The 20271-nt window shown below is 44.1% G+C and overlaps 1 protein-coding gene across 8 annotated transcripts in view; it reads left to right on the top strand.

Annotated features, from left to right (window-relative positions):
- LOC116429842 (uncharacterized) overlaps nucleotides 1–19041 on the top strand; it is a 129103-nt gene extending 110062 nt beyond the window's left edge. For all 8 annotated transcript variants that reach the window (XM_031983222.2, XM_031983226.2, XM_031983219.2 and 5 more), the window contains 4 exons: nucleotides 8479–8763; nucleotides 9612–12704; nucleotides 15020–15363; nucleotides 16708–19041. In XM_031983222.2, the coding sequence (XP_031839082.1) occupies nucleotides 8479–8763; nucleotides 9612–12704; nucleotides 15020–15363; nucleotides 16708–17250 (4265 nt within the window). In that variant the 3' untranslated portion in view covers nucleotides 17251–19041. The remainder of the gene's footprint in view (nucleotides 1–8478; nucleotides 8764–9611; nucleotides 12705–15019; nucleotides 15364–16707) is intronic.
- Nucleotides 19042–20271: the final 1230 nt, after the last annotated feature.

The following is a 20271-nucleotide window of genomic DNA, read 5'->3' as shown; positions in this document are numbered from 1 at the left end:
TCAACGGAGATGGTACACGATTTTCATCGTGGAACCTCCATGGAAGAGGGAAGAGAAAGATAATGGCGATAGGTGTCTGATGATTGTTCTGGATTAACAATCTGACGCTGGAAAGCTTGATGGTTCTGCTATAAGGGATCAAACCTCTTCGCTTTATCCGACTCGTTACCAACTGCTTTCCAATTTATCGAATGAATCATTGTGCTGGCTCTCACTTCAACCAAATTAAAACTAAACATTGCACAGAATCATCTCTTCTATATAAACAGAAATCCATATCGAGATTACACTCACAAATTCCCTAAATTAATACAAGTGTCGCAATCTCTTCTCGACGCGTTATTCCGTTGTTTTTCGCTGGTCAACTAACAACTGACTCGTCCTCTCCTGGCACTCGTATTTAGCAACACTCACTCACATTCTTTCATTCTTCATACACCAATCCTTCGCATCTTTCGCCTGTCGCTCTATCCCATTCTCACTCATTCGGCGCGCATCTCGTACTCATTCAAACATTCACTCGCTACACAAGAAACAGAAAAATGTTCGATCAGAGACCCCATCTAACACCAAAGAACAAAGAAACGTAGACTTTCATTAACCATTCCACTACACAGACAATAAGTTTCCGAAGATTACACTTACCGCAACCGCAATTCTACTCGCAACATCCCGTAGAATTGCCACCCGTCGAAAAAACACTGGCAGCGAGCAGGGGAGCAACAATGTCTAGCCAGCAGAAAAATGTCAGACCCCATAAAGCGGCATTATCCGCGTTCCCGTGCTCGTAACCGAGCGCAACGCGCAAAGATGCAACAGACACCTGGTAGCAGGGCTCTGTAAGACCCGGCGCCGCCGTAAAAATGGCGCGGCCTCTTCCCAGTCGACTTTTTTGCCGCCCGTTACAGACAGAACCCAAGATCGGGGGAACGAGGTCGCCGCCTGCGGGGCACGCTGCAACCGAGCTGGATCGCTTTGTGGGCCGTTCGCGGCGCGCAAAAACGCGGTCGCGTCCCCGCGACGCCGACTTTTATGGGATTACGGCCGCGGCGCCGTTCACCTTTGCCCGGGATGCTTGTACGTCTAGCGGGGCAGCAAAAAGTCTAGAATAACGTAACCCCGCGCCGGGAATTCGCGAGTTAGCCGCGAGCTACGGGAAGAGACAGCGTGTCCGAGTTAATGGATGTCTGTTAACGTGAACGATTACCCGGTTCAGTTGACTTCGCTCTAGATCTGTCTGGTGTCTAATCGGGACGCGGTCTTCTGAACGCGGTGAGCATTTCGTTGACGCTTATGAGGTGTGTGAGGTTGAATAGAGTCGTAGGAGTGTTGTTGGTATTATTTATTAATATTACTACACGGGAGTTTCAGTTTTGTTGCTTATTAACCCTTTGCACTTGAGAGGCGACTCCAAGTCGCCAGATGATTTGATACAGCAAAATTATAAACCTTGGTATTTACCATTAACCTTTATATACTGCATCAATACGTGAAATATTGAAAGAAAATAGCTTTACTTCCCTAATTTATGTGGGACTTCTTAATATATTCATTTTAAAGAATCTCGACTGAATCTAGTTAGAAAGTATTGAACATTTCAAATGAGAAACTTTCGAGTGCAAAGGGTTAACGCATCGCGTTAATTTTCGGCTAATTTTCAGAAAACAGAATTGTGGATGGTAATTTTCACTGAGGTCAAGTTATATCACTATATATAGAGAAACTCGGATGTCAGATTGTTATGTAATATATTTTAACACTAAAACTACCGAGCAGTTTAATTGACTTTTTAAAATTTCGCTATAGGAACTCCAAGAGTGCATCTGTTCAAACTTTAATTGATTTACATTTCAATTTGCGTAGTAAATGAATTTCTTTAATAATTTCTCAGAGAAACAGTTGCTACCTTTTTAATAATTGCAAAAAAGAAGACATCATGGGTCATTTGACCCGTCTGGTAGTTTCAGTGTTAAATAGATAATTCGAATTAAATTTTATATTTCTTCAATGCTGTAATCAGCAAAGTTGCATAGCTAAGTGTCTAACTGTACCAAGTGAAATGACTAGGTTTAAAAACTTTCTTTCCTTCGTTTAACTGTATATTAATTCTTATATTACCCGATTAAACAGTTTTTCAATATTTATCTTTCCTGTTGTTTCTATTTCCAGTAAAAAATTAATCATCCAACATTTACCTTTATTTTGTAGCAAGTTATTTCATTAGAGTAGGAAAAATGTTAGTGTTGATACTGATATTTCGCGAACACCGGTGTCAATCGTTTCTAATTAATAGTTTTCTATATGATAATAATAACACATGATTATCAGTGTGCAGGACATTGAACATTAAACCAGTGGTGTACGATAATTAATTTTCTAAAGGTTGTCATTGTCAAAGGTACTTTCCACCGGAGTATGTAAACGACGCGCGGTTATGCTCACGGTTAAAGAGCTCCTTCCGTGTAAACCGAGGAACTTAATGAATCGTTACACGACCGAATAACTTAGCAATACTGTCGGCGCCGCTCGGTACGGGCGAAGTTAACAATTTTTAACTCCCCGCCGCCCCGTTTAGGAAAGTTCAATTAAGTCCCCAACGAGCAGCCGTAATCGTTAGCCTTCGGATGGCGGTTGTCAGTCGTACGGTCGCGGTCGGGGGAAGAAATTTCGTGGCAGCCCGACCGCTTCCCGAAACCGCGAAATGAGCGGTTACCGTTTTTAACGCGGCCGAAAGTTCCAACGTTGGCCGCCGGTTTCTGCATTTCCACCGCACGAACCTGCGCGGAACACGGGTAGGCCATTTAGCGCGTTAACCACTTAACGGTCGTGCTCGTGACGTATACGGGCTGGCCGAATCTACAAAGGACAGTATTAAAATTAATTTATTTAATACCGCTGCGCTCTCCGGGTCGATTAAACCCAATCGACTCTTTATTTTTCGACACTTGGAAATATTATAAAGAACTTGTTGCTTCTGTTTTTTTTAACCCTTTGCACTCGGGAGCTCCGTTGCAGAGCCATTTAACCCTTTGCGGACGAACGTCGACATTTCGGCGAGATCAGATGTTCATATTCGCAACACTAAGCAAACAAATGATTTAATTACTAAAATAGGTGGATGTCAGTACGTAATTTCCCTTTTTCAATTATCTAAGCAATCGATACATAATTTAGCTTCATCTGCTGATATTCTACGTATCAAAGAATCTTCGTCCGCAAAGGGTTAAAATTAGTCATTACAAACTGTAGAATTTTGTCATTAAATATATTACAACATTTGTATCTATAATCGATAGAAAACAGTAAGATACATCTCATGACTTTCCTTTTATATGTTAATAGTATAAAGATAATATAATAATAATATAAAGAGTTAACCCTTTGCACTCGAAAGGTGACTCTCAGTCACCACGTGATTCGATACAATAAAACTATGAAGTTGAATATTTAATATTTCAAATTAAAGTTTGCATTACTACGTGAAATATTTAAATAAAACACCTCTGTTGCTTAATTTATCTATGAATTATCGTTAAATTAGTTTCAAACGATATGACCTGTATCTCGTCAGAAAATGTTGAATATTTCCATTGAGAAACTTTCGAGTGCAAAGGGTTAAACGATATTTCAAAATTTATTCGGGAGTAGGACTTGTTTTTCGTATATAAACGAGAAGGTTTGCTTTTGAATTACATGATAATTTTATGTTGATAGTCAATAAGGGAATATTAGAAAGTGGTAGGGAATGTTGTATATTGAGTCTGTCTTTTCCCGCGACACGACCGTTTTTTAGCTTGTTTTACAACGCTTGAGACGGTTAGAAACTTCATCGGTTGAAAGTTATTAATAGCGTCTCTAAGACGCAGAGTTTCTTAATCGGCACCGTAAGAGGTTAAACTTATTAGCAGGTACATTACGGTCCGATCCAACTAACAAACATCTTCGGTCCTGAAGTTACCAATTAGTAAGTTTTGACTCACGGTTATCTTAAACTCCATGCCTTGGACTGAACTATCTCGGAATTATGGAACGGGATATGGACCATGGAATATAATATCGATAGTATCCGATGCCTGACATTGCAATTCAGTACTGATAGGTTATCAAGTTCTAGAATACTGCTAAATGTCAAAAGTATTCTCTGAAAGCCTTCGACAATCAAACTAAATGATAAAATCATAAAATCTTCCCCGATAAATCCAAACGTTAATAATTATTCCAATTTCTCAAATCTACTTTGAGTAATTAAATCATTCGTTTGTGACTTAGCATTCTTTATAATATAAAAATGCGACAACCAAACAAATAATCACCGTTTAACCCTTCGCAGATGAAGATTCTTTAAAACACAAAACTTCAGCAACGAAGCTAAATTACACATCGGTTGCTCAAACAACTACGTACAGATCTCTTCTAATCAGAATAATTAAATTATTTGTAACTTAGCATTCTCAACATGAAAACTTGATCTCGCCAAGATGTAGACATTCGCTCGCAAAGGGTTAATCGAGTGAACTATAGTAATTCGATTTGGGTGACCGGTGACCCAAATAGCATTCCGCGTGTTAATCGAAGAACGGACAGAACTTTCCTGTAGACATAGTTCAGAAAGCCAAGGATTCTAATCGAAATTGAGGAGCACGATGACCCTGACACAATTACTCCGCGAGCCGGCGCGCTTCCTGTTCGCATCACGAAAGATTTGCGGCCGCGCGCAGCCGTGTCGCGTAACTCTGGCTGGCCTAACGATGATCCGCGCGACACGGTGCAGCAGATGCGGAGCCTCGGCTCGGATCCGCGACCCACGCAGCCGGCATACATAATTCCGCGATTGTTATTGCAGGAAATCGCTGCATTCAGAATGTGTCTCGCACGGAAACCCGTGTGTCCCGGCTACGCTGCACGCCGGAAGGTCGCTATTTATGCGACCCGTTAACAGCGACGGGCCATCTACATCTGGTACCTGATCCGCGAAACGCGGATGCCGCTCCGTGGACCGCGTCGTTGCCAACGGAAATTCTGGCCAGAAAAATTTCACACGTTCTCTTTCTTTTGCACGCGATACGCTTTATTCAAACGTAAAATAATAAACGTTTCTCCTGTAACATTCTGTACTAAACGTACAACGAAGGATAGAAGTATTCGGTTAACACCAGATTGATGCGTTGTACGTGATGTAATGTTAAATATCAAATTTTATAGTTTTACTGTATGAAATCGAGTGGTGAGTAAGAGTCACCTCTCGAGTGCAAGGGTTAATGAACGAAAATCGTGCAATGAACAATTTTGTATGACATTTGAATATTGAAGAGAATCTCTAGTGTTACATTTCCTGAGGTATTCGAATGTAGAAAGTCCAAAAAGATGTAGGACAATTTTTAAAGTAATAATCTTTAAAATAACTTCAAATAGTTCTGTCGTAATTTAATGACTGGTTTCGATTTTTTCGTTTAGCAATTATTGATATCTTCGAAGCATTGAATATTCGGAATGATTTTGAAAATAAATAGCTTCATTTGCGTATAATGAATGTCAGAAGAAACTGAAAATAATCTATTGTTACAATTTTTATAATTGCATATTAATCGTATTAAATGCTCGGTAGTTCTAGTGTTAAAATATTACGATTTATATCTTATCAAGTGGATATTCATAGAAATATTCATTCTCGTGAGTGGTTCGAGAACTGGGATGAAGAAATAATTGATGATCTGAGATTTCAAGATTCTTGAATGTTTTCATTATAATTGAATCAATGTTTATTACATCTTCAATTTCGTATGTAGTATTGTACGATATACTATTGAAAGTATATCAATAATCTTGATTATTCATTTTTTTGGTGACTCATCGAACGAAGTTTCGTTGAATGTGTGAGATATAAGGAGAGTAGTAATGTAATCGTTACGAAGAACCTTGCCCTTTTAGTTTTTGCTTTAAGAGAAATGTTTCGATTGCATGGGAGTTTCGATGGTTATTTACTTGGCAGTCGAAGTGTTAAAGAGAGAAAGAGAGAGAGAGAGAGAGAGAGAGAGAGAGACAGAAGATTGAGAGAAGCGAATATTAATAGAAATGCTGAATTGGTCGAATAATTTGCTCAGAACGAAAGGAGAACGCGCAGGCGAGAAGAATTATAAAAAGAGTGCGCGAGCGGCGCGTACAGTGAATCGCGCGTTTCCGGTATGCTAAAACCGGACGCCACGCAGACGGAAGCTCGTCTGGAATCATCGACAACGTCGCCGCGGGTGACTATTTAACTGATCCTCTTGATAGGATGTTTCCTTGCGAAATTATTAGCAGCGGATCGAGGACGGCCGTTCGGTCGCCGGATACGCGTGTTAAAACGAAGCGCGGCCGCTCCCGATCTCTTCCGGCGAAATGTCGACGAACCCCGCCCCGGTGTCAGCTAATTAACGTTTTAATTAGGGAAAGCCTGACGCGCGATACGACGTCTGAAAATATCAGACCTTCTGCCCGTTATGATATAATTATTAATCAGCCGGAAAACTACGAATTTCATTTTTCCCTGTTAATTATCTATTCGAACATTTATTAGTTGCAGTAAATGAATTTCATGTACATTTAAAAACAGCTTTCCCCTATATTTCTAAGAATATCGTACATCCCGCGTTTCTTCCGAATATTCCATGTTGCTCCGGATATCTGTGTACGTTCGAGATGAAAGTGGAGACTTCGAAACTGTTTAAATTTCAAAGGAATTTTTAGTCGACCGAATAAGAGAGCGACGAATTAATTTGCACGTTTAATATTTACCATTGTACGTGATACATTCACGCCCCGGGAGAAATTGTTCGCAGCGAGGCAACGTGGCGAAGTGGAACGTTCCTCGTCGCGCCGGCTCGGCCGAGATTCGTGTTCCTTCGAGACGCGGAGGGGACGGATAAGGATTGACGTTATCATTAAGATAATAGGAAGATTATTAAATCGCAGCTGCGTTCCGCCGGCGCGGCGTTTCGTCTCGTTATAATTAAAAGACTGAGAGCTAGGACATCGTAATGACAGTTTTCCCTCGGCCCTCCTTAATATTTCCCGCTTCGATGACGATAACGAAGGCGGATAAGAATGAAGCTCGAGCGGGCGGCAGCGGGGCCGGGGAGTGGAGGGGGGTGCGGAGGAAAAAGGGAAATATCTTAAAAGAACTAGACGGTACTCTTCTTACGGCGACAGGTTCATTACCGTTTGAATTGCCGCCATCGATCGCGATAATTGAACGCGGCCAGCCAGCCCTTCGGCGCTCTCTTTTCTCGGAAATATATACCGCGCGCAGCGCCGCTCGTTGCGCAATTAAATTCAAATTAAAATGCAGAACTTTCCAGTGTTGGAAGTTCTATTAAAGCAAAACACGTATTGAGCGCGAGCGCGCGTGCGCAGCTCACGTTCCCGCGTGATATTTCCATAGGATATTTCCGTTCGCGGGAATTAGTTCGCGTACTTTCTGAAATCTCCCGATTAACTGCTTTTTCCGCTGGTCCGGGGAATTCCGCGAGAAAGCGGACCGTTCTAAGCGCTTGTTTCATTCGCGCGACACGTATTCGCCGCGTCCCCGGCTTCCACTCCGTTCGCGTGGAAAATAAACTTTTGAATATTCAATGATGATTTAAATATCTAATTCGTCTATCAGGAACCGGATTTTGGAAATAACTGCGTTTCAAGTTGTTACTTGCGACGATGTTTCGCGACATCGTGGAAATCCGAACTACATCCTAGTACAGCTTACCATGGATTACTCTTAGATAGAGATATTAACCCTTTAAGGACGAAGATTATTTATAATATACGAAACTTAAGGCAGATCCTGTCGAATTACACATCGAATGCTTAACACTAAAACTACCAGCGGGGTCAAATGACTCATGATGTCTTCTTTTTGCAAGTATTAGAAAGGTAACAAATGTTTCTCTGAGAAATTATTAAAGAAATTCATTTAGCACTATGCAAATTCAATTGTAAATCAATTAAAGTCCGAACAGATACACTCTTGGAGTTCCTGTAGCGAATTTTCAAAAGTCAATTGAACTGCTCGGTGGTGTTAGTGTTAAAACGTTCACTGCCACGAGAACCTTCAGAGTTCTATGTCGCACTTATTCTTTCGTAGCAAAGATAAAGAACAGTTACTTATTATTTAGTATCTAATAGTAATAGTATGTAATAATTTACGCTGTGAAATATTTCCATTCGACATTAGTTATCTGACAAATTGTAATTATTGTCAAATTTGGAAGCTCCGGTGACCGACGTGGCAGTTGACGTGTTAAACAATAGAGGAAAGAAACAATGCACTCTCTTGATATTGTGGCAATTAAACTGTGCAACTTATTACAAATATAAGAGTTTGATATCCAGAGTGTCGATACGTCCGCAGAGTTCACTTTCAAAACAAACTAGATTCAACGACCATTTAACCGACACTAATTACATCCATGCAAAACCTTCAAATCGTGTTTCTCGTTTTTCCAGCGTCGTCCTCCAGCGACACGGAATTCAGTAACGAACACGACGGCACGATGACTCCGGAAAGATGGCGAAGAAGATGCCGCGCCGCGACGCGACGCGCCGTACGGCTGATCCTACAGATCCTGCTGATCCAGAACCTCGCCGTGGCTCAGATGGCCGAGTGTCCGCCATCCGAGATGATCCCCGGCTGTCCCTGTTACAATTTCGACGACGGTCTTTTCCTAGAATGCGCTGGCGCCACGGAAGAGACCCTGAGGACCACGCTCCAGCGGGTTCTAAGCGCGGGCGGTGAGTACACGGCAGCCGTAATGCAAATCGCCTGGCTGTCGGCGTAACGAGAACGTTCTTCTCTGTTCCCCCTTTTTTTTTTGTTTCTTTCGACACGATACGCAACGACGATGTCCAATTTTCATTTATTAACCGAACGACCCTCGAGCAATACCGCGGGCACCGGTACACGATAATACCCGCGGAGATGGTCGCTATAATCGGGATAACAGTGTCGTTTTTGTGCGAACACGTAGAATGGAAAATTAATTAGCGTTTAATGGGTGATTTTAAAGCGCGGACGGATAAACGTTTCCACCCCTGCGTGTCCCCGCCCCCCTGATCGCCTAACGAGCCGGTGTACCGTCGATCAGGGACGCGTTGTTTTATGTAATCGGCGAATCGAACGCGTTTCATTCGGAATGCGAATAGATCAGAATAGCGGGCGGAATGACGTGATTAATGGTATTCGGAGAGATAGGGATAATATAGAATGACCCATTTAAGAGTGATCGGTTTTATTGGATTTTAAACTTCGTGCATGGAAACTCGTTGATTTAGAGATTCGGATAAATTATCATTGCAAAGTAACGAAGAATACTTAGATGCGTTCAGATCAAAGCGAAAGTGTCTCATTGCAGAATAGAAATCGTCCTTTCGCCGTCGCGTTAGCTACAGTTAGCGGAACGCGTCACAAAACACGTGTATCGGGCCGGACAACCGTTGAACAACCCCATCCAGGAATTCATTATCTTTTACGTCTGCAGTAAAGCCCCGGTGTCCGTCGGCGACGCGGCGAAATCTAAACTCCGCGTTATCGCAGCTTAATGAAATGAATGGCGGCGACCGTTTACGAGCGCGTTTTGCAGGGGCGGGCACGATGGTGCAGTCGTTGAACGTTTACGAGCTGGACAAAACCGTGGAGGAATTGAAAGACGGCTGTTTCCCGGTGGACTCGCAGATCAGACACCTGCAGATCTCGCAGTCCTCTCTGCGGGAGATTAGCGAGAACGCGTTCAGGAACCTGAACGGCAGCCTGGAGTCGTTGGCGTTGGTGTCGAGCCGTTTGCCTCACGTGCCGCAGAAATCGTTGGCGAAGCTGCCATTGCTGGCCGCGTTGGACCTCGAGGCCAATTTGATACAAGAGCTGACGTCCTACTGTTTCTACGGTCTGAAGCTGATAAAGTTGACGCTGAAGGGTAACCAGATATCGAAGATATCCGAGTACGCTTTCGCCGGCTTGGAGAACAGCTTGACCGACCTGAACCTGGCCGAGAACAAGCTGAACATGTTCCCTATGGCGCCTTTGAGGAGACTGGAGAGTTTAGCTTCCCTGATTCTAGCCTGGAACGAAATCTCCGAGCTGCCCGACGACAGGTACAGTCAGCTGAGCTCGTTGGTGGTCCTGGACCTGAGCAGCAATAACTTCGAGAAGCTAACCGAGGACTGCTTCAGAGCTTGCCCCATTTTACACACACTCTCTCTGTATTACAACTCGATAGAGACCATTCACAAGGACGCGTTCGTTTCGCTGAAGGATCTGGAGTTCATCGATCTCAGTCGCAACAAGATCGTGTTCTTGGATGTAGCGACGTTCAAGGGCAACAAGCAGCTGAGCAACATCGAGCTCAGCCACAATCACATCCACTACATCGGCGGTGTTTTCGCCAGGTTACCCGGTCTGAAGGAGTTGTACCTGGCGGAGAATAATATACTAGAAATACCGGGCGACGCTTTCATCGACAGCGTGAGCCTCGAGGTCGTCTACCTGCAGCTGAACGCGATCCGCCGGATCGACGGCAGAGGTCTCACCAGCCTGAGGAAGTTAGGCCAACTGCATTTGAGCAACAATTACATCGAGAAGGTGCCCCGCGAGTTCTTCGAGCACTGCGTGAACCTCTCGTCCCTCTCCCTCGACGGGAACAAGATCAGAGAGCTGCAGCCGGGCACGTTCCTCAATCTGACTCAGCTGAGGGAGCTCCGCTTGCAGGACAATCAGATCACCGAGGTGAAGCGCGGAGTTTTCTCGCCTCTGCCGTCTTTGCTGGAGCTGCATCTGCAAAATAACGCTATCACGGACATGGAGACCGGCGCGCTGAAGACTTTGAACAGCTTGCAGCACGTGAACCTGCAAGGCAACCAGCTGACTGCCCTAGGTGACGTCTTCCAGCTGTCCGCATCGGAATCATCGTCCAGCGGCAGTTCCTTGGTATCTATTCAGCTGGACAGCAACGGTCTTGCTGTGCTGCACAACGACTCTCTACGAGGGCAAGCTTCTGTTAGGATCATGTGGCTGGGTCATAATAGACTGACGCATCTTCAAGCACCTTTATTCAGGGATTTGCTGCTAGTCGAGAGACTGTACTTGACCAACAACTCGATCTCTAAGATAGAAGACGGCGCTTTCCAGCCGATGCAGGCGCTGAAGTTTCTAGAGCTGAGCATGAACAAACTCAGTCACATCACTGCTAGAACCTTCTCCGAGCTGCACGAACTCGAAGAGCTGTATCTTCAAGATAACGGCCTGGAGCGGTTGGATCCTTACGCTCTGACAGCCTTGAAGAAGCTCAAGGTGCTAGACCTGGCTAACAATCATCTGACTGTTCTACAGGACTACACGTTCCAAGAAGGTCTACCCATCAGGACACTGAACTTGAAGAATTGCTCTATCATGACTATAGAGAGCGGAGCTTTCCAGGGACTCGACAGTCTGTTCGACCTGAACCTCGAAGACAACTTGCTGACGTCTTCTGCCTTGTTGAATCTACATATCCCTGAACTGCGTACCCTGGCAGCGTCAGGAAACAACTTCAGCAAAATCTCAGAGCACAGTTTGAATAGGCTGCCATCGTTGCAGGAACTGTTACTGGACGACGCGCAAATCGCTCAGCTGCCAGAGACTATCTTCGTGTTGAATCCAAACTTAGCGCGGTTGAATCTGAACAGGAATCGACTACGCAACCTGCCACCTGGTATATTCGACAGGCTGCTGTCCTTCAGGGAAATCCGAATGGACCACAACCGGTTCCAGGATATCCCCTATTCTGCTCTAGCGAACGCTCTGAATTTGGAGATCCTGTCGCTGTCCTACAACGAAATCGTGAACGTGGACGTGGCCAGCTTTGCCAGCTTGAAACATCTGAGGGAGCTGGACCTCAGCCATAATCGAATCGAGAAGATGACCGGCTTCGCCATGGCCAATCTGTCGCTGCTCACCTCGGTGGACCTCAGCCACAATCATCTGAGCGCGTTGCCAGCCAACTTCTTCGTGCACTCGTCCATGCTGCGCAGAGTCGACTTGTCGGAGAACAAATTCGGCCAGATCCCGGCAGTTGGATTATCCGGGCAGAAACTTCCCGGCTTGACCTGGCTGAATCTAACGAGGAATCCTTTGAACAGGATCCACGATCCTCCGTCGGACGATATGTACCCGATTCTACAGGAAGTCCATATATCCGGCACCAATTTGAGCATTGTCACGTCCCAGGACTTCGAGGCGTTCCCAGCTCTGTTGCACTTGTATCTCGATCAGAACTGTATACTACGGGTCTCGCCAGGTGCGTTCAGGAGTTTGCCGAACTTGTTGACGCTACACCTAGGGATGAACAGTTTGGAAATCCTGCCGAAAGAGAGGCTACAGGGCATGGAGCACTTGAGGATTCTAAACTTGACTCACAACAGGCTGAAGGAACTCGAGGAATTTCCGGAAGACCTGAAGTCGTTGCAGATTCTCGATCTCTCGTATAATCAGATTAGCATCGTCGGCAAGGTCACGTTCAAGAACTTGGTTAGTCTGGTGGAGTTGCACCTGTACGGTAATTGGATCAACGCGATCTTCAGCGACGCGTTCAGATCGCTGAAGAAGCTGCGGCTGTTGGACCTGAGCAGAAATTATTTGGCGAACCTGCCGCTGAACGTTTTCCGACCCCTGGAGACCCAGATACGGAGCCTACGAGCCGAAGGTAAGGCAGACCCGACTAAAAATCGTGGAAAGGTAATGTCGATTAACCTCGTTAACTATTCTTCAGTCCAGTTTAACCCTTTGAACTGTGTAGGCTACAATGTTGCACGAGTTATAACATTAAATATTTTAATGAATCTTAAAGAAACTACTCTAAGATTATATGATATCTCCTAACGATCGAACAGTCACTGCTTCCTCGATTGAAATTGAATGGAGTTTTAAACTGGTCTGATGGACTGCTATTAACGGATCTAGAGTTTTGTTAAATCTCAGACGTTTTCGAACGATATTATCTCAGACTATATAGAAACGTTAACCCTTTGAACTCTGTAGGCTCCAATATTGCACCAGTTGTAATATTAAATATTTGAATGAATCTTAAGGAAACTACCCTAAGATTATTCGATTTTCCGCACATTCAAATTTTGTACTAACAAGGAAAACAAGAGATCGAAGGAATCTTATAGCATTTCTAATTTTCGCTAAGAATACTATAAAAATCAGTTGCAGTCGCTGATAGATTACAAAACAACCTGGAGTGCCAAGGGTTAATCACCAAACCGTGAATTAGATGCATTCACAAGATACTTCATTTCTGCCGTTCCAATTACAATAAATTAATCTATAGAAATTTGTATGTGCATAATGGCTCGCACTCTATTTATTAATTACCTCGTCGCGAACTCGTGCAATTGCACAGACCCAACGCTGCATAAAACATGCTCCGAAACATTGAATATCGAACAATCAATTTCGTTTCAAATCATGCGTTCAACTCTCGCGAATTCGATGCCTCGACTGTAGTAAATTCTCAAAAATACCGTCTCCCTGTTATCGATAAGTCAAAACTTGTCCGACATTGTCAACAGTATCCTCTCGAATTTGTTAACACGTTAAGCGCCACGAAAATCTTAAGCGTTTTCCCGTAGAGTTTTTCTTTTGTAACAAAGAAAAGCGGGAACAATTATTAATTATCTGACGTTACAATGTTTGCATTACACTATTATTAACTTAGTTACGTTATTAAACATTTTCATTTCACATCGGTTATCCTGTACGTTACGATTGTTTTCTAGTCATTCAGAAGCGTCAGTCACCAATGACTGACATGGCGATTAACGTGTTAATCTACGATTCAACAAAGTTCTTCAAGAACGTGCATTAATTAATCGATTCGCCAGAGCGTCATTTATCATAGCAATTAATAGTCACCGAGGGAAGCGTTGTAAAAGGTATGAAAAACTGTAAAGGGTGATCTGATTGATGCGGCATCAATGTTTCATTTGCTAGAGCTGCTTTTATTCAAGGGACACGCGAGGCGGAGAGAATAACAGTGTACGTATCGATCCAAATGGAGTTACTACTGCTGGAAATCCAATCATATCGCTGGTCACGTACAATAGTCCCGAATCGATACTCAACATCGGGACAATCAAACACGCTCTGCCATTTCGTCTCATCCCGCCGCGAGCAAGTCTCTGCGAACTTCACTCCCTCGGAAGTATCGCGCGGCGACCGCCAGCTGCCGCTACTCCTAATCGCCTCCCCCGCCACCCTCGAAAGATTTTCCAAATCTAATGGAACCCCCGTGGACCTGTCTGCATGCTGTTTCGGATCGATGCCCCGACGGTTTCGGGCAACCCAGTCTTTCCTGAGCTATGCGAGCCCCACCTACGCGCGCTCATGCTAATCAAGTGCAAGCATAATTACAATAGCTTAATGAAAATCTACATTCCCAAACTTACATTTTTCTGTGTAAGATTCTAATGTGACAAGTTCCACTGGACATCTTTGAAACTCTCGATCTCTCTTTAATCCGGCTTTCACTGTCTCGTGAAAGATGCTTCTGAAGCAGTGTTTCTCAACGTCCTAATTTGATTTTTAACCCTTTGCGGACGAATGTCGACGTTGATGTTTCGAAGACTAAGTCGCCAACTATATATATATATCATTTTACATAGGGAGACATAAGAATTTTAGAAAGATGGAGCACAAAAAGGTTGAGAAACACTGTTCCGGAGACTGCGAGAAGTTGCTCGAAAGTTACTAATTCCTATTTCTATTTTTACTATGAGAGTTGCATCTGTTCTATTAATATCTAGTCATTTCTATCTATTTCTATTCCTCCACTTCTATTTCTATTTGCTTCTATAATCCTCTAAATCCTTCATCCGAAGACATTGAAAGTTGCCCGTATCCTCCGGCGATTCAACGACACCAATGACACAGCGTCCCCATCTAGGGGGACCAATTACATCAAAACGGGGCGACTGCCGGGCAAGAGTAAGCCGACCGTTCGGTGAATGTTCGCAGAAAATCCGTTGACCTGCGACTGCGAGTCGCAAGAACTCTGGGAATGGTTGAGAGACCATCAGAAGCTAGTTAGCGGAGTGGATGGCGGCCGTGGCCGCGGAAGAAACGGCGTCGGAGTCGGGAACGTCGAGGGCGGTCTGCTGAGATGCGAGCAACCGCCTGAACTGAGGGGTCTGGTTTTCCTCGATCTCGACCCACACGCCTTCTGCTCCACGCCGCTGATCCTGAAGCTCGCGATTCAAGACATCCAGCCGTTCTCCGTCCTCGTCTCGTGGCAGAGCAGGAATCACTCCGGCCTCCACGGCTACCAAGTGGCGTATCACGCTCGGGACAACGTCGACGAGGTGGGTCCGCTAATGGAGGTATCAAGATTTCATCTTGGTTCATTATTATTCCCCGGTAGCCTGAATTAAGCTCGCGATTGTCCGACGATTGTCCTACGCGAACCACGACGATGCACTTTGGAATAACTGATGAAATTTTCAACAATCTCGTATATTCTGAATAAGAAACATTTCGAATTTTCTTTATTGCAATTTCATTTCTGTATCTCGCTTTGAGATACCTTTTTTTAGTATATAATATTAACCTCTTGCCGAGTGAGTTCTTTCTCAACTCTGATACTCCGGCATTAATGATTTATTGGGAAAAGAGGACAATTCTAGGAATTTTCTATATTTACGTTTGTTTTTAACCCATTCGCATCATAAGCGCATATATGCCACCGTTGTATAATTTGTATATCACAAAAAAAGGGAAAGATACATTTTATGAGTGCAATAACTGCAGTATGGCTATATAAGTTTTTACTTTTTTATACGTTCCGGACCATTTTTATTTTAATGCAATTGAAACATTTGTGGTGGTGAGGATTCTCCACTTTTTTATGTGATACAAATGGGTTAACCACTTGCGGTGTAAAGAAATTCACACGTGCCAGAGCAGTCAACTGTAACTCGCTGCGAGGCATCACACGGAGTTCAACGTGTTCCAGAAGAGAATATAAAAACGCATCAACTGGTGATGAAATTACACACGTGTAAATACTAAATTTGTTTATTAATAATCTCTCATATTATGATATTTTTCAAATCAATTTGGAAAATTGACATTTCTGTGACAATCGTCTTTCCACCACAAGTGGTTGAGTATGATCGATCACAGAAGAATAATATTTACTTCGAATGAATTGAGTAATATTCATGTTCGTTAAGTCATATTAAAAACCTTCACGAGCCTAACACGTGATAAGGCAAGGGGTTAACTACAAATATTCAACTGCACGTTTTATATTTTATCAGCTGAAGTATCGCTAAAGTTCACTATTATCCCCTTGCCCTACAACGACTGAGACTCGTGGTGAAGATTTTCAACATGATTCAACAAATATACATATTGCTCAGTTCATACGAATTCAAAGTGAATATTATTCCTCTGTAATCAAGTATTATACTTAAAAGGAAATATAGGCATAACATATGCTTAGAATTTTTCTCTTTTTCCAATAAATTATTAATGACAAAGTAGCCGTATCGATCAGAGTTGAGAAAGAAATCATAGGCCAAGGGATTAATTAGCCTCTCGAACATTCCGATACGCTACAAATACATAAATCTCGCCTAGAGTTCCCGCTGAAACGAGACAAGAGGACTTCCAGCTGCAAAACCATCTAATCAATTAATCCCCAGGTACGAGGCAAGGTGCTGGACCCGAAGTCTCGTTCGGTGAAGCTGACGAAGCTGGCCTCGAACACCCGCTACCGGATTTGCGTGCTCGGTCTGGGCAGCTGGGGAACGCCGATCCCGGAGGACATCGGTTCCTGGCAGTGGAACGCGTCCCACGACGACGTGATCGAGGGCTCGGCGTTGCCGGTGATGGTGGACTCGCTGACCAGCCGATGCACGGACGTCAGAACGCTGGAGGCGCCGGATTCGATCGACGGGGACGGCACGATGAGCGACAGGGGCGGATTGGCGACGATCCTGACGAGGAGGCTGGGTCTGATAGTGGGCAGCGGCATGGGCTTCGTGGTGTTCGTGGTGCTGATCCTGGTGCTGGGATACATGAAGATGAAGAAGCAGAGGTCCACGGAGAAGAGGGACCAGCCGTTGTCCTCGAACCCGCACGCGTACACGTCGTACAGGCATTTCTCGCTGCAGAGCGGCGACAGGGCGGACAACGCCTGTCCCAGCTTCATCAGCAACATCGGCACCACGCCCCTGAACTCGTAGCACAAGCCGAAGGAGTATCGCAAAGAGACTGATCACCGGGCCATCGAGATGAACAGCATGCCCAGCTGCGACGGGATCTTCGGCTAACCAACGTGATCGTCCGTTAGCCCGATCGTGGATCACCCGGTGTCCTCCGCAGTTTCTCTTGCTCAGAGCTGTACCGATTCATCTGCCGTGACGGAACACGGCCAGCTCACGTTGCTCCACGGATGGACCTTGTTTTTGTTCGTTGAAGTAGCTAGGACGATGATAGGCGGACGTCCGATCGAGGGAGTTCAATTAAACGAGAAGTGCCAAAACCGATAGGCGTCGGGTCTTATCAAAGACTATCGTGTTAGACGTTTTACGAACCGTTCAGTCGAACGACGCGACGAACGCCGGAAGTGTCAGTGAGACGTACGAAGAGACTCTAGCGTGCCAAAACGTTCAGAAGACACTGTAGTTACTCGACGTTACGCCCGTTTCGCACGGGCGGCCAGAACGAAGGTAGCCGCGAGTGGTTGTTGCTCATTGCCAGTAGCGAGAGGCAAGCGACTCGTCGACTGGAGTACTTTGGAGACGCTCAGGAGACGACCGACCGATCGTCGAGTAGTCTTTTCGCCGTGCCCGATCCTTCGAGCTCACCGAACCGAACAACGACGCGAACGAACCCAATTTTTGGAACATTCGAATCTCTCCTGCGAAGACTGATTTTTTAATACCGTTTCCTTGATACCAACCCCCCTGAACTTCGTCGACCTTCCATCTTAAACTTCCCCTTCGACCGTTCGTCGTTCCGACGTTCGCGATTCTACTTACGCGAGACGAGACGCTTTTTTGTAAATAGAGACGACACAACGGCGCGCGAGAACGGTGACTGCCCGCGACTTAACGATACATTTCGACCGCTTTCGCGCGACGATACGGATGTCACGATACTTCTGCGATACTTCTCGCGTCTGGCCGACAGACAACGCATAGAATCGAATCGTTTCAATCACGCCGGAGATACTGTTCAGAGTGCTCTAAAATGTCTATTCGAATTTTTCAACAGTTCTACGGTACAGATTCTTAATTTTAATCTTCTATTAATATAAATTTAAGGCAATCGAGACTAACGGTGATTATATTGTTGATTAACATCGTAGATAATAGATAGACGATATATTTCATACTTATCTTCTTTATTATTCCCATGCGAGGTTTTTATATATCAACGATGGAGAGAGACTTTCTAACGGCGTCGCATTCGTGTATCGCGATACACGTATCGTCGCGCGAGAATGGCCTTATCAGTGCCGCTGAATGCCGCGACGAGCGGGGACCGATCCACCTTGTCCTCCCGCGATGCTGCGCAAGCAATATTACACTTACTCGTAATCGATAGTCCGAAGGAAAAATGGAAAGGAAGGAGAGAAAAGAGTAAAAAAAAAGAAAAAAGAATGAGAACGATCAGCAACCGTAAACGTTACATTAAGGACCCAGTCTTCTAGAAGACTTCGTCGTTTCTTTGATCCTCTAGCCCTCTCTGTATGAGTCCGACCATGACCGGACCACGCGCAGCGGCCGCCATTTTGCGAGCGGCCGGGCCGGCCGCGCCGTCGTCCGGGGATCTTCAACTCGACTTTTCTGACTGAATTGAAACGCGTGACTCCTGCCAGGTAATCAGAACACGAGAAACAGATCGGTTTCGAGTTTGCCAAGTGTTGTACGGTGACGTTGCGGAAGATGGATTTATTGTATATAGATAGAGGATATGTATACACATAGCATTCTTTATTATAGCCTAGGTTTTCGGTTAATAAAAATACACCAAAGCTAGCGGATGCTCGTTGCTTACTGCCTGTCCTTCGGGAGATGATCCCATCGAGTGCCGACTGGGAATTTGGCAGACTGTTTAAGTATCGATGAACTGAAGCTTCTCATTTATTTATTAGCAACGTTATTATTCATTCGTTTTCATTTAGCCAATTATTTACTTCCAATTCATTTTTTTAATAGCTAATCTCATCGCGGTTTTTGGTGGAGGATCTTTTAATTACGCTACTGGAATCAGAATTTTTAGTAATTATGTTAATACTATTTTTTAGATTTTTGTTCGCGATTACTTTTTCTGTTATCTTGCCGAGTGAACGATCTGGATCGTCTTTGGAACACGTACATCTCTGCAGTCTCGAAGATGGGCAACGATACAAGGTAAGGAGAATTTTCCAGGAAAAATTGCAGGCTTATTCGGGAATTAAATGATTTGTTGAGTATCCGAATCCCGTGGGATATCCGAATGTGTATCATTGACGATCCATTAAGTCAAATCCCATACGACTAATTAATTAATTATAATTGCTATTCGGTCCAAGCTGCTTAGCGCGAGCTTGCGGTCCGCTTAGGTTCCGTAATTAACTCCGGGTCACGCGGGTTATATCCCAGGGCGTCAATCAGTTCCGATCTGGCACATCGAAACCAAAACAACCCGCTTCAGGGATACATCCAGATCCTCCGTGCAATAATGCTCGCCTGAATGTGAATCCGCCCCGCGAGGAATCCGCCCGGAATTATCCAAACCTTGTACGATCTATGTGTTTCGAAAACTTTCGGAAACATTAAGATTATAGACAAGAACCTCTGTATTCTCTTACAATAATATTCCAGTAAAAAAAAATGTTAAAAGTAAGAAAAGAAGCAAAAATGTATAATTCATTTTTAGTCAAACATAACTTTGAAATGTACACGCGCTTTTTTAATGACAAAGCAGGGTCTTAAATCTTTTACAGAGGTACGCTGGTAGCTGATAGCTCATATTAAAACTGACTCGGAGTTGCTGAAAGGTTATATTAAAAATTGCTCGGAGTGCAAAGGGTTAACCCCTTGGCCTATGATTTCTTTCTCAACTCTGATCGATACGGTTACTTTGTCATTAATAATTTATTGGAAAAAGAGAAAAATTCTAAACATACGTTATGCTTATATTTCCTTTTAAGTATAATGGTTGATTGCAGAGGAATAGTATTTACTTTGAATTCGAATGTATCGATTAATACATAT

Source organism: Nomia melanderi, chromosome 1 (assembly GCF_051020985.1).
Source record: "Nomia melanderi isolate GNS246 chromosome 1, iyNomMela1, whole genome shotgun sequence".
Taxonomy (NCBI): Eukaryota; Metazoa; Arthropoda; class Insecta; order Hymenoptera; family Halictidae; genus Nomia; species Nomia melanderi.
This window is presented reverse-complemented; position numbering and strand designations above follow the sequence as displayed.